This window comes from Tursiops truncatus, chromosome 4 (assembly GCF_011762595.2).
Source record: "Tursiops truncatus isolate mTurTru1 chromosome 4, mTurTru1.mat.Y, whole genome shotgun sequence".
Classification (NCBI taxonomy): Eukaryota; Metazoa; Chordata; class Mammalia; order Artiodactyla; family Delphinidae; genus Tursiops; species Tursiops truncatus.
In genome coordinates this window covers 70,602,498-70,617,142 of record NC_047037.1, presented here as the reverse complement: position 1 = coordinate 70,617,142, position 14,645 = coordinate 70,602,498, and the positions used below count along the sequence as shown (strand labels likewise).

General features: G+C 47.1%; 1 protein-coding gene and 1 pseudogene across 1 annotated transcript in view; both read left to right on the top strand.

Moving 5' to 3' along the window:
* Positions 1 to 14,645, top strand: part of XXYLT1 (xyloside xylosyltransferase 1) — a 192,005-nt gene that overhangs the window by 112,685 nt on the left and 64,675 nt on the right. The window contains exon 3 of the mRNA XM_019922765.3: positions 4,009 to 4,141. Within this exon, the coding sequence (XP_019778324.2) occupies positions 4,009 to 4,141 (133 nt within the window). The remainder of the gene's footprint in view (positions 1 to 4,008; positions 4,142 to 14,645) is intronic.
* Positions 1,085 to 1,956, top strand: LOC101336735 (NADH dehydrogenase [ubiquinone] flavoprotein 2, mitochondrial pseudogene; annotated as a pseudogene).

Here is a 14,645-nt window from a genome sequence, read left to right as displayed (position 1 = left end):
CATCTACCCCCTTCCCACAGGGGCCCAAGAAGCAGCCTGCTCCCCTCTGGCCTGGGCAGCTGGATTCTCACCTACTGGCACTTTTTTTTTTTTCAGAAAACTCATATGGGATATCAATTACTGATTTGTTTCTGCATCACAAAGGAAAGTAGAACAGAGACAAATGAATCAGTTTTCTTGTGATTTCTTCATAAACTAATCTAGAGAATGACTGTTGAATTCCACAAACGTTCCTGAGTATTTACTGAATGCCAAGCCCCGCACTATGAGTGGACGGAGGCCAAGATGCCGAAGATGGGGTCCCTGTCTTCAGGGGGCTTCCACGGGCAGTGGGTCCTGACAGCGCCGTGCTCTGCAGCTGGGCCGCCGTGAAAGCGTGGTGGAGAGTTGAGGGGGGAGCCCGGCATTCTGGGTAGGTGGTGCTGTTACCTCACTGCTCCTCGCCTGCCCAAGTCCCCTTCTTCCGTTCAGTCTTCCTCAACTGCCTCAGGCTCTAGTGAGTGTTCCCTACTGTCCAGACCCTGGGTTCCTGTGGTGCCTACAGCCTGGATGATGTTTCCCACCTGTTATCTCGTCTTCTCGGCATCACAGCCTCATGAGGCACACTGTATCATCTGCACTAACAAATGAAAAAACTAAGGTTTAGAGAAGTGAAATTATTTCCCCAGGGTCACAGAATTAATCAGCAGCAGAACTGGAATCTGCTCCCTTGTGGTCTGATTCCCAGGCCAGGCCTTCTCTTAGTACTACTCTTTCTCCTTCATCACTTAACCCTCTTCCACGTCACGTCAGCACTAGGTCCCCCCTTACTGTTTTCGGTCACCTGAGTGTCCCTCCCTGAGGGCAGGGCCCAGTCAGCTTGGTGTGTGGTCCCCTGCTGCCACCACTGGCCCAGGAGCTCAGACAGTCCTGTTGGATGAAGGATGGAGAATGATCACAGCGCCTCTCTCCTCCCTTCTCGCCCCTGAGTCATCTGGGGGCAACGGAAGCAAACAGCTCTTAAGAGCCAGGTGATTGTGAGAGTCGGTCTGTCTAATTATAGCTCAGTTAGTCTTTCAGACAGTGGATTAAAAACATAACAGTAGGCCTGGCGCGGCCCGAAGGCCCACAGTTCGGCCTGCCATGTTCCTCTCCGTGGTGCTCTGGGCCCGCGCGGCTGGGTTCGCTGCCCAGTGGGGAAGACACATAAGGAATTTGCATAAGACAGCTGTGCAGAATGGAGCCGGAGAGAACTCCAGCTCTCTGGAGCTCTTATTTGTGCAGAGAGATACTCCTGAGAATAACCCAGATGCTCCATTTGATTTCACACCGGAAAACTATAAGAGGATAGAGGCAATTGTAAAAAACTACCCAGAAGGGCATAAAGCAGCAGCTGCGCTTCCAGTCCTGGATTTAGCCCAAAGACAGAGTGGATGGCTGCCCATCTCTGCTATGAACAAGGTTGCAGAAGTTTTACAAGTACCTCCAATGAGAGTATATGAAGTAGCAACTTTTTATACAGTGTATAACCGAAAGCCAGTTGGAAAACATGTTCAAGTCTGCACTACTACGCCTTGCGTGCTTCCCTTGCGTGCCTCGTAACTCCGACAGCATACTGGAGGTCATTCAGAAAAAGCTTGGTATAAAGGTTGGAGAGACTACACCAGACAAACTTTTCACTTTTATAGAAGTGGAATGTTCAGGGGCCTGTGTAAACACACCAATGGTTCAAATAAATGACAGCTACTTTGAGGATCTGACACCTAAGGATATTGAAAAAATTATTGATGAACTCAAGGCTGGCAGAATCCCAAAACCTGGGCCAAGGAGTGGACGCTTCTCATGTGAGCCAGCCGGAGGTCTTACCTCTTTGACTGAACCACCTAAAGGACCTGGCTTTGGTGTGCAAGCACGCCTTTAATTTATATTCAACTGTAAATATGTCACTGGAGAAATAAAATACGAATCTCCTATCTACATAGACTTTTTATATTATTTGTTCATTTCCGTCTGTGTACACCTTGCTTGTAACCTAGCAACTTGCAGCTGTAAGTGCCACGTCAGAACTTCAGAGCACCATTTTAGTCGTCTGCTGTCTTTGGCTAACTATGAACACATTATTCCATAAGCCAGTTAACAGTTATTCCAATATTACCCATTTTCAACTGCCCCTTCACTTTTTTTTTTTTTTTTTTGGCGATACGCGGGCCTCTCACTGTTGTGGCCTCTCCCGTTGCAGAGCACAGGCTCCGGACGCGCAGGCTCCGCGGCATGTGGGATCTTCCCAGACCGGGGCACGAACCCGTGTCCCCTGCATCGGCAGGTGGACTCTCAACCACTGCGCCACCAGGGAAGCCCGCCCCTTCACTTTTATCAGTAATATTAGGTTATTGTGAAGTAAAAATTCTGTCAAATTTCAAATACATTTTGCTCTCCCATCTTTAGTCATAGCCAAGTCTTAAGTTAATATGATATTTCTATAAACCTTATTTGTCAGTATTCTCTTTAAACATTTTTATATTTACGGCACACAATTGTTACTGTAATTTCAACTGATAAATGACACATCAAGCAGACTGTAGGTGTGACGAGGACAGGGTAGTTGTCTCTAGAAGTACTGTTTATCATTTTTAAAGAAGGAAGGTACAAAACAAAACCTGACCCTGCAAGTATACAAAAACTAATTGGGGGAGGAAACTGGAAGTGGAACTTGAGTTGGAAAGTTCGGTGGATATGGGAAATATACTCCTCAGCTGAATGCATATTACAACTTAGAAGAAAGAATAAAACCCTTTGTGTACAACGTCCAGTTCAAGAAACTAGATATGAGTTTTACAAGCTGGAATAAAAAATGAACAGCCAGCTTTAATTCAGGGATAGATCTAAACTAATCCAGTTGTTCCAGGATTTCTCAGAGTCACTGTTTGACCTTGATCTTATGACAGACTAGTAACTATGATGCTTATGAATATGATTATTTTTAAGACTGTCTTTAAAAACTAGTTTTTGAGAAATTGAGTAATTTGTACTGAGGTGGATGGACCTAGAGTCTGTCATACAGAGTGAAGTAAGTCAGAAAGAGAAAAACAAATACCGTATGCTAACACATATATATGGAATCTAAAAAAAAAAAGGTTCTTATGATCCTAGGGGCAGGACAGGAATAAAGACACAGACGTAGGGAATGGACTTGAAGACATGGGGAGAGGGAAGGGTAAGCTGGGACGAAGTGAGGGAGTGGCATGGACATATATACACTACCAAATGTAAAATAGCTAGCTAGTGGGAAGCAGCTGCATGGCACAGGGAGATCAGCTCCCTGCTTTGTGACCACCTAGAGGGGTGTGATAGGGAGGGTGGGAGGGAGACGCAAGAGGGGAGGGGATATGGGGACATATGTATATGTGTAACTGATTCACTTCGTTATAAAGCAGAAACTAACACAACACTGTAAAGCAATTATACTCCAATAAAGATGTTAAAAAAAAAAACCCCAAAAACAGTATCTGAGGTCTTTTAGCTGTTTTTCTCTGGGTCAGCATCCTAACTCCACACATACCTAGGTTTGCAGAAATATATAGGAATAAGAACCTGAAGCAATAATGACTTCTGTGGGTCACTTACTACCTGTACCCCAAAGAGAAACACCTGTATGCTTTGAGTTTTCAGTAGGGTGTCTGTGTACTGTGTCATCTAAATCAGATACTTTTGAGAATGAAATGGTGCTCTGTTGACAATTACACCAGGGCAGTGGCCTAAACTGGAGGATCTGGTTGCCTAGTTTTACAGAAACTGTATGTCTGCAATTGGAAGGAAATCTCCAGGGCCACTGTTTTTTATGAAGGCTTCTAGTGAGTGGGGGCTTGCTGGTAGATGAAGGGCCTTTGTTTCAAGCAGTGTCTTTGCATTATTCAGTGACAGCAAGAATAATCCAGTACCCTTTTCTGCACCTTTCACTTCATTTTCTGTCAGTGGCTGAGCCTCTCAGGATGTGTGTCTGTCTCATTATTGTATTGTTCTTTCCTCCAGAGATCCTGCGGATAATTCAGCTGGACCTAGACCTAAAGTACAAGACCAACATCCGGGAATTGTTTGAGGAGTTCGATAACTTCCTGCCCGGCGCCGTCATTGGCATAGCAAGGGAGATGCAGCCAGTATACAGGTATGTGGCAGCAGCTGGTGGGGGGCCTCCAGGACGCCTCCTCACTCCCCCTCCACCCTCGGCAGATGGGGACTGATCCGTCTGCAGTCTTTCTGTGCTGAATATCTCAGGGACACGTTTGTACTTATTGCTTATATTTAGTAGTATGGGCAGGTGGGTCTGCACCGAATCCATAGATGTTACTTCATTCATTTGGCGGAGTTTGTGACATTTTTTCTTGTGGAAAGCCCAGCCATTTGGATTGTTGGTTCTGGCTCAGCTCAGAATTTTAAAATCTTGGGCTTTGTCTTACAGAGAAGGTGTCAAGATACAGCTTTAACTTGCCAGTCTGGTGATGAACTAGGTTTTCTTGGCCTCGAGTCACCGTGACCCCCTCCTCTGTATAAGTGGAGTGGGTTTATCAGTGTCTTTCAGGGAGGGAGAGGCAGCATAATTTTGGAACACAGATTGGCATCTGCTAGTGAAACGCGCGTTCTGGTGCTGCAGTGTTTCCCTGTCAGGTGTGCAGCATAAAGAAACTCCAGCACCTGAGGACCAGGAGACACATTCAAGAGTGTTCGTCGCGGCATTATTTGTAGTAGCCCAAACTGAAAACAACCTAAATGCTCATAGACAGCAGAATGGATAACTATAATATATTCATCTAATTGAGTATTATATAAAGATAAAACAAGCAGACGGGGAGCTAGCTATGTGCATTGATAGGCAAAATGGAAATGTAATCTTTAGGGATATATATGCAAGTGGTGAACATCATAAGGAAAACCAAGGAAATGATGGTTCCCAAAGCCAGCATGACCGTTGCCTCTGGAGGGAGCGGAGGACTGGTGGGGACACAGACACGGGTGGGGATTGCCGCTGGAGGGCTGCATTTCTTTTGTGCTGCACTTGAGGGAGTGTGTCTGTGTTTGCATGTACTCCTTTGTACGTAATATATGTCTTACAATTTAAAAAAATTTAAAAAGGAAAGGAAAAGCAGAAACACATGTAGGTTTTTGTTAAAAACTAGGCCCACGGCCTGGGATTTCACTGCCCCCTGGGCTGGCCCACCCTTCGTTCTCAGTGCACACCCTCCTGCTGGCTCCCTGTGGGCATTCTCAGAGCTAGGCCCAGTCTTTGGAGAGCTGCAGGGCACCGGCAACTGGTGACTCAAGGACACGCATTTCCTCTAAGACAGAGGAGAGTGACAGCCTCGGCTTGGTTGTAGTTATTTGCAAGACCCAGATCACACAACAGGAAATTCCTGCAAGGCCTCTGAATGAGTTGATAACTCCTGGGCCTGGTGGGCTGTTCTCCCTTACGTAATCCTCTTGCAGGTTGCCCCAGAGTGACAGAGTGGAGCCCTTTACTCTGCTGTGTGTGGGGAAGGGGGAGGTTTGGGCAAACATCTGCCCTGGTACTCATAGCAGCCTCCCTGCCTCATTCCCTCACCTTCATACAAGGTGTATCTTATGTCTGGGGGTCTTGATTTAACAGAGAGAGGAGGGACTTCCTTGGCAGTCCAGTGGTTAAGACTCCACGCTTCCACTGCAAGGGGACACGGGTTAGGTCCCTGGTCAGGGAACGAAGATCCTGGGAGGAGATGGAAGAAGCCCTCAGAGTCTGATATGCTATGTGCTGGTGCCTGCCCAGCCGCCATGCTTGGGCTCCTCCGTCTGGGAATGGGAGCAGGTGGGCTCCGAGACCTCCCTCTTTCAGCCCTGGCATTTGTGATCCCAGCCCTTCCAACCCTCACCATTTCCGCACAGTCTTTCCTGGCCTGAGGTTGCTTGTCAGCTGGTGAGATCCTCACTGCTCGGTAGGGCCAGTGCCCCAGGGATCCTTAAACCAGGCTTGCTATTAAGTGCAGTTAGAGCCCTGAGGCCTCCAAGCCTCGGTTTGGAATCTTCTCATGTAATAAATATGGAAACCTGATCACACTTATTTAAATGGTGTTGGCCAGAATTCATGTTTTCTGTACCTTGAGGATTTTAAAAACAGTGAAACTTAAATCAATTTAATTGGCTTTTTCAAGAGAAATCTTGGAAAGATTTTAGATCCAAAATGAAGTTGAGTTTTTCTCACCTTCAGAATCTTTAATTATCATTCTCTACGATGAGACAGAAGAGACCCCTGCGTCAGGGCAGCTGGTAGAGTCCAAAAAATGCCTTGTTTGTAGGGCTTGCGCCCTCAGAATCAACAGAAATTAAAAGTCTGTCCATGTTCGCCCCCCCCCCCCCCCCCCCCCCCCCCCCCGCTTCCACCCCCCTCCAGCTGAAATGTTTCTAAACACCTCTGATAATTAAGTCTGCAAATGACTGCCCTGAGCTAATCTGCGCCCCGGGGTTCTGGATAATTGCCTTTGGGTATTTGTTTCAGGCTGAGAATGGTGCTGGCTGGGGTGGAAACAGAGTGTGGTTTTTTGCCATCTTCCACAGAAAACTGGAGGCTCCAGTGGCCCAAAAGATCAAGTGTTAGTTGTCTGCCACTTTGGAGTCTGTGCCTGTGTGTTTGTAGGGAGGGGTGGGAGAAGCAAGAGGAGGGGTGAAGGCAGGGGAGTAAACAGGGCCTGAGCAAGGGTAGGCAGAGCGGAGCCCTTGTGAACAGGCTCAGCCCCATCTCCATGGACTTGGCCATCGTAGCTGGTGGGGAATCCCCGCGGCTGTCTGCCCACCTGTGTGGGCACCACCCTCCCCCAGGAACTGGCAGTGGGGCCTGACTGCCACATGGTCTCCCTGAGTGTGGACTGTGAGATGGGCAGGATTTTATCATAAACAGAAGCTGCTAGCATCTGTGAAAAGAAAGGAAAATTTAGAAACCAAACAGCACAAAAGCAAAACAACTGATGCACAGAGCACATTCTGATCTGGAAACTCACTAAGCAGAAATAAATCTAGACCGTCTCAGCTGTGTTCTTTTTATAGTCACTTGTCCGACAGTTACTGTACTTCAAAAAAGGCACATATTAAGTCATTTTTATGGCTGTTTCCCTTCGATTGTGTGCCACAGATGTTAGAGGCTTGGGGGGCTGGAGGAGAAAGTATTTCCCACTGTCCTTTTGACAGATAGCTTTTTAAAAAACAATTTCCCCCCCAGAACATAACACCAAATCAACTGTGTTTTCGGGAAAATAATGGCTTGTGGGATGCTAGCATAAGAATAGAGGAGCCTTTTCCTCTTGGGTCCCTGTAAGATTTTGTTGAGTCAAATATCTCATGACCTTCCTCATCTGAAAACTGGGGAGCAGTGGTCATCTTGGGTGGAACATTGTCCTTCTTGTCTTGACTCTTTCTCTGCCTCTTTGTCAGGGAACTATGGTTAGCTGGGCAATGTGGTTAGTTGCAATTAGTGGCCCCAAGGAGAGAAGGGTCTAGTGCTTTCTCTGTAAATAGAATGATCTCTGTAAGTAGACGACTGTATTTTGCAAATATGTGTTAGTCCAGGATGCCGTTTAGAATTTACTTCCTTATGAATGTATTGGAAAAGTAAAGAAAACTGTTGGATCTGCTCTGTGTACAACCTATAAAAATTATAAGGGTGTATCAGCAGGCAAAGCAGCCATATGTAGAAGAAATAGCGCTCAGATTATACTCAGAAGCCGTGGATTATAGTCCTGCCTTTCACGAATTACCCATGTGACACTTTGCAAGTCAGCTGATTCTTTGAACTTCTGTGTTTTCATCTGTAAGTGGGGATAAATATGGCTAATACACAGAATTACTGGAACACTCAAATGAAATAATGCACATGCAAGTTTCTGGTGTAGAAGAGACTCTCAGTAAAGGCGTTGTCTCCCTCCTTCCTTAATCATCGCAACTGCATCTGTGTTTTCCTTTCCTGCTGATGTGTTTTTCTGTATACCTCCTCTTCTACCCCACTCCCAACCATATAGGATTGCCAGTTAAAATGCAGGATACCCAGTTAAATCAAATTTCAGATAAACAACGAATACTTGTTTTAGGTAAGTATATCCCAAATATTGTATAGGGTTATACTTACACAAGTATTTGTTGTTTATCTGAAATTTAAATTTAACTGGGTATCCTGTTGGGTTCCCTTCCTCCCTTCTCTCCCTCTCTCCCTTCCCTTTCTTCCCTTCTTTCTTGGCTAAATCTGGCAGTTCTACCCCTGCCAAAGTGTTAAACCCTCCCTTTTCAGCAGAGGACTGTGAACTGGCTTTTTTATAAGATCCTTGAGTGAGCAGGAACAAAGCGTATGGAACTGGAGCTTATGAGGGAAACGGGTGGGAGGCAGGGAGGGAGGGAGGCTGGGAGGGTGGGAGGCTGGGAGGGAGGAAGGCTGGGAGGGAGGGAGGCTGGGAGGGAGGGAGGGAGGGAGGCTGGGAGGGTGGGAGGCTGGGAAGGTGGGAGGGTGGGAGGCTGGGAAGGAGGGAGGCTGGGAGGGTGGGAGGCTCGGAGGGAGGGAGGCTGGGAGGCTGGGAGGGAGGCTGGGAGTGTGGGAGGCTGGGAGGCAGCCCTTAAAGTCTCCGTGAGGCACCAGGCCTGAGGTCCACCACCCACCCCCTGCAGGGGGCCCAGACTGTGGCCTGGGTCGTCCGGGGAGGCCCCTGGGGCTAGGAAGCCTGGCAGTGGCTTAGCCAGGTCACAGGGCCCCTGCTGAGCCTGGAATGAGTGAGTGTGTGAATGTGTGTGTGTGTGTCTGTCTGTGTGTTGAGGAGCTGGGGTCACAGCCATTGGTCATGGTCACTCTGTCTTGAAGCTGCCGCCTGAGGAGCTGCTGAATGGCAGCTTTGTTGGTGGGGGCCGTGGGCTTCCGGTTCATTCTCTCTTGGCTCCACAGGCTGGCTGTGTGCTGGTTTGAGCCCAAACCCACCATGAGGTGGAAGCAGCAGGCTAATCCTGTCAGCTGCTGATAACCCCACCAGGCAGGAATTTGCTTTTGTGGTAAATATTTGAATAGTGTCCACTCTTTTACCTTTTTAGGTCATGTGCTTTTTATTGATAGCATTTGTGCCAGCCTAACCTCTTTCCAGATGCTTGGAATGAAAATGTCCAGCGTATTTGCAGGCTGCTTTATCCCACTCCTGGGACTGGAGAAGGGCTCTCCGGGACATTGGGAAGGAGGTGAGGACTAGCACAGAAGTAGGAGGGGAGGAAGTGGACTGATACCACCTCTGCCACTCAAGGCTGTGTGACCTTGGGGAAGTTTCTTGATCTCTCTGAGCTTCAGTTTCTTTAGCTGAGACCTGGAGATTATAGCACTGTACAGTACTGTATATGGTGGAGTTGACTGGAGGCTAAATTAAACAGTGTGCCTGGCACAGAGTAGCACTTCCTACTGGTGGCAGCAATTTTATCCAGTCCCACTCAGCCACTTGGTTCTGTGACCTTAGGGAAATCATTTAACCTCTGAGGTTCAGCTTCCTCATGGTATGTGAAACTGGAGCAACTGATAATTTAGCATAATTAGTGCTGATACTTTGGCTTCTCAGCATCTGAACCCCCTTCCCATGTTTGAGGAATGTCCTGCCATAGAAGCGTGCCTCCCTTTATGGAAGACAAACAGGCTGGAGACTCTCTTTCCTGGACTCCTTGCAGCTAGGGTGTTGTCGCTGTGTTCCCCTTCTTCCCTCCCTCCCCTGAGGAAAGCACCCTCAGCAATTTAGCATCTATGCAGGCTTGTTTTATACTTTTACTATATACTCTAAGCAATATAAGGTACTTGCAGAACAGAAACTGACAGTATTACAAGGAGAAAACAGAGTCCACAATGATGGAGTGACATGTTAACATGCCTCTATCAGAAACCAAGAGCTCAGAGAGGTGGAAGGTAGGCATACAGAAGATCGCAGCAGAGGAGGAAGGAAAAGGGGGGGCGGGGGACGTGAGGAGGACAGACTGTGCCTGAGGCAGGCACCGGTCCCCTGTTTCACACCGTGAGCCTGGCTGGGGGCCTGCGGTATTTCAGTGCCCTCCAGAGCATGACCTTCCGGTCACTACCTGCTTCTGGACTCCAGCCCTTGGCTCTAGTGGTTTCTGGTTCATGGAGATGTTCATCTCATTTTTCACCCCTATTATTTCCCTTCCCCTGCTACATTCCTTGAATTTAAAATATTATTATATAAGAGTAATACATTTTCATTAAAAATTCAAACAGTATGCGAGGATTATTATTTTTCCAGAAATTTTCTACAGATTTATCAGTTGTGTGTGTGTGTGTGTGTGTGCGTGGTGTGTATAAGTGGACTCATACTTTATATACCCTTGTGCATCTTTTTTTATTTGCTAAACAGTGTATCTTGGCCATCCTTATACCTAACTCAGTATTCCTTTATTAAACATTGCTAGTCTCCCAATATAATTTTTTTTTTTTTTTACGTTTTATTTTGGAAAACTTCCAACATAGAGGTGGACAGAATCATGTGTTCTGTCTAGAGTCTAGTATTCTGGGTGCTTCAGTATTGTAATGTTCATGGAGCTTCAGTAATTATCAACTCTGAGCCAACCTTGTTTCATCTTTACCCCCATCCACTTTTCCTCTTCCCTCCTCCCCAGCCACCCCCATTATTTTGAAGCAAACCCAGACAGCATACCATTTCATCAGTAAATGTCATTTAAAATCCATTATTTTTAAAAAAAACAATTCTATGTGCTTGTTTCTGGGTTTGGAGCTGAGAGGTTGTGTGAACTCGTGGTGTCATTTTGTCTTCAAGTTTCTCTGTCTGAAATCAGTTTGTATGAGGGAGGAAAACAGAAGGACATGGCTCTAACACCTAGCCAAGCAGCATCTTCCATCACTCTCCAGATTGTCTTATGTCAGGATGTTAATGTAGCAGTAGTGTCTTGAAGATTCTATGGCCAATATAAATTCAGGTCCATTGCTCACTAGGCATGAAGCTCTGCTTGTAAGAGAACCTGTCCCCGCCGTCGTTCCAGGATGAGTAAGCACGGGGCTTGGAGGTGAAAGGTAGTAGATTTTCTCCTGACACCTGAGGATCAACTTCTTGCCTCTTCGTTCTTGTGTTTTTTAAAAAATTAACCAAGATTGAACCTGTCAGTTTCTATTAGAGTTAAATCTGAGTAAAGAGAAAAAAGCTTGCCGGCTTTTAAACTAGTGACTGATAAAGAAGCCCCGTATTCCTTCTTCCCTGGGATTTGGAAGACAGGGCTGGCTGCTTTTGCGGAGCCCGTGTAACCTGCAGGCAGTGGTGTAGCCCCTCCAGGAATCACTAGCAAAAGGGGAGAGAAATACCTGCCCTGCGGTGGAGATAAAAATATCTATTAGAAGCTCATTATTTTTTAATGACCCCACTGGGAAAATATATTTTAAAAGGAAAAAGCTGCATACAGAAAACCTGAGTGGAATTCTGTTACTGTTAATGTAATTATTTCCTCTCTGACGGCTGTGCCCGCCAGGGAAGCTGTGAACATCTGCTGTCATCTGAAGGCCACGGGAGTCAGGGAGGCTCCCAAAGGCTGAATGCTCAGGCTGAGATGAGGTCCTGGTGGGGACCATGTGAGGGGCTTCCCTCCTCTGAAAACACTACTCATTTCAGCTCTTCTGTCATCCTGTGCATTATGAGTCCTCTGGCACTACTGAATCAATAAGTAAGATCCATGGCATGGTACCTGACTGACACAGATGTCATTGGAAGAATGAGTGAGGAAATGAAGGAGCGGATGGGGTGAGGCCAGGTTGCATGCTAACTTTAGGGTGTGCAGACCGAGTGCCAGGCACGTAGTAGCTGTTGATTGAACACATGAAGGAACCATCGTTTAATCAGAGGATGCTTCCTCAACAGTGTGTTGGCCAGCTGTTAAGTAAGGGTCTAGAGTCCATCACTGGCGTTTTTATAGAAACTGCTTTCACATTTTTCTTTTTAACGACAATCCACAGGAAACATTGTTATTCTTAATTTTTATTGGGTTCATCGCGTGTGAACCGTAAGATTAGGTGCTTTGAGGAATTACGAGGTAGAACACATGGTTCCTGCTTTCATGGAGATTATAACGTGAGGGAGATAGGGCAGATGAAATTCAGTAAAGACACAAATGCCAAAGGTGCAAACGCCAAGTCAGTGCTGCTGTTCAGAGGTTTCCCTTGGATGAGCCACAAATACGTGGGACTGAGAGCTTCACTGTGTGGCCAACGTCATCCTCAGTTTAATATTCTGCCGTCAGAATTCTAAGGTGTGTGTGTGTGTGTGTGTGTGTGTGTGTGTGTGTGTGTGTGTGTGTGTGTGTGATGCTTCTTTCTTCTGAAAGGTCTCTGGAAGGGCCCTTGGATTTGCTATGTGGGTATAGCCTCCAGGAAGCGTGCTTAGGACGGACCTGGCCCTGTGCACAAATAGAAGACTCCCCCAGTGGGCTTTTACTGTGAGCCTGGCTGAGCAGGAGAGAGAAACTAGACCCTGTCCTCCGGGAGCTGGCAGCCTAGCTGGAGGGACTGCCGCCCTGGATGGCTTCCCTGGGGGGTGGGCCTGGGCAGGTGCTCCAACGGAGGCCTAGCAAAGGATGACAGGCCCGGGAGGACTATCCTTTTTTGGCATTACAACTTGTTTCTTTTGCCAAATAAACATCTTGTTGAGAGAACCTCATTTGTAATCTAGGCGGCAAAAAAGACTTATCTGTAAGCATCTTCCTGGGGAAAAGAGGCAAAATAGAGTTGAATCACAGTGACGTAGGTACAAGAGGAACTTTCTGTGACAAACAGTGTGTGAACAGGGCTAAGTTAGGCATGGCTGGCTCCACGTGAGGAGAATTTCAATATGGCTCCGTGGCTACCTCGGGTACACATTTCAGCCACATGACTGCATTTCTGCAGGTGATTAAGTGTGATGGATATTCAGTCCCCAGGCCTCTGCCACTAGGTTAGCTGCAGAATTGATATTGCAGAAATATCAAGCTTTTAAACTGGACTTGAGTTTGAACTGAACGCCTTACCTCCAACTCCTGCGTTGAGGGACTTCTTTAAACAAGCCATTTGCTGTTGATCGTAGAGCGTTCCCATGATCTTCTGTTTGGAGGGGGCAGAACTGACCATCAAGGAGCTGCCCGTAGGAGCGTGTTGATCCAGGCACCTAGCCATCCCTGGCGTGCTTGTCTTCAAGACTTTTCTGTCACTGTTTGTAAAAGGAGCTGCATATTTAGGAACCAGAATTGCTTCCTGTATAATAATCTGCCTGTCCCCACCTCTGCAGATGAGCACTCATTATGAGGCGTGCTGCTCCTGATGGGTTTTCAGAAACGTGAGGTCACGGAGATGCTCATGGGGCCTCATTACTGCCAGGCAGCGTGGAGTGCGTGCCAGTGCATTTGGGTGCTTCTCTGGTTCTCCTTGACCGCTTGGTCCTGTAAGGAAACACTGTCTCCCTTAATAACATGAAGCCCGGTGTCTACACAGAGTATAAGCAAGGGCAACCCTTTCCCTAACTGCTAGGACCATCTTATCTTGTTGGACCCAAGGATCATGAGCTTGGAACTGTAAAGAAGACAGTCTAATTCTAGTGCTCTAACTTGGCTCAGCAGCGAACAAGATTTTCATGTTCCTAATAATGTAACTGTAGTTCATTGGTATCCAGCTCTCAGCCTGGAAGTTGGCGTGTAAGCAAGGTAGAAGCATAAAGGTGAGTCGTGTGTTTAGAAGGAATGACTAGAGGAGAGGAGAGGCATCGCATTTCTTCTGCCTCCTCTTTCCTGCCAAGATGTCATTAGGGTTTGGGAAGAATACGGCGTGACTTTGGTCCTTCAGGCCCCCTTTCCACTGACACCTCACATCCTTTCAGCTGCTGTCAAAGGTTAAATGCATCAGATAGATGATCAAGCAATACATTTTGTATAAAAGGAGTAGAGAGAGCCTTTGAGGCCTTGTTGGTGCAGAGGGGGCTGAAACAGCCAGCTGGAACGTAGGAGAGATGTGTGGGTAAATGGAATATCTGTGAGGATAGGTGCCCACCAGCCACCTGCACAGACCAGAGCAAAGGAGCCCCAGTCTCCAGTCCACGTGCCATGTCACATTCAGGATCAGATACTGAGTGGCTTTTTGTTTTAAAAAGTGTAAAATGAGAGAACATCTGGTTAGGCTCTGAAAAGAAAAGAGGATCATCCAGTGAACATAATACCTTGTAACAGGCACAAGAATCATTTGTGATTCAGGAACTCAGGATCCGGCCTGTAGCAGTTTAATTTCAGGTAAATGCCTCCAGGAAGTAATACAAGTTTTTGAAGGTTTAAAAATGGATTGTGACACAGAAGGAAGGAGAGCCGTTGATTGAAAACCCATCTATGCCCTGGTTCTTAACTGGTGTTTTCTTTTTTTGCGGTACGCAGGCCTCTCACTGTTGTGGTCTCTCCCGTTGCGGAGCACAGGCTCCGGACGCGCAGGCTCAGCGGCCATGGCTCACGGGCCCAGCCGCTCCGCGGCATGTGGGATCTTCCCGGACCAGGGCACGAACCCGTGTCCCCTGCATCGGCAGGCGGACTCTCAACCACTGCGCCACCAGGGAAGCCCTTAACTGGTGTTTTTGATTATCTTGTTTATTTTGCATGAATATGGGCCCAGTGTT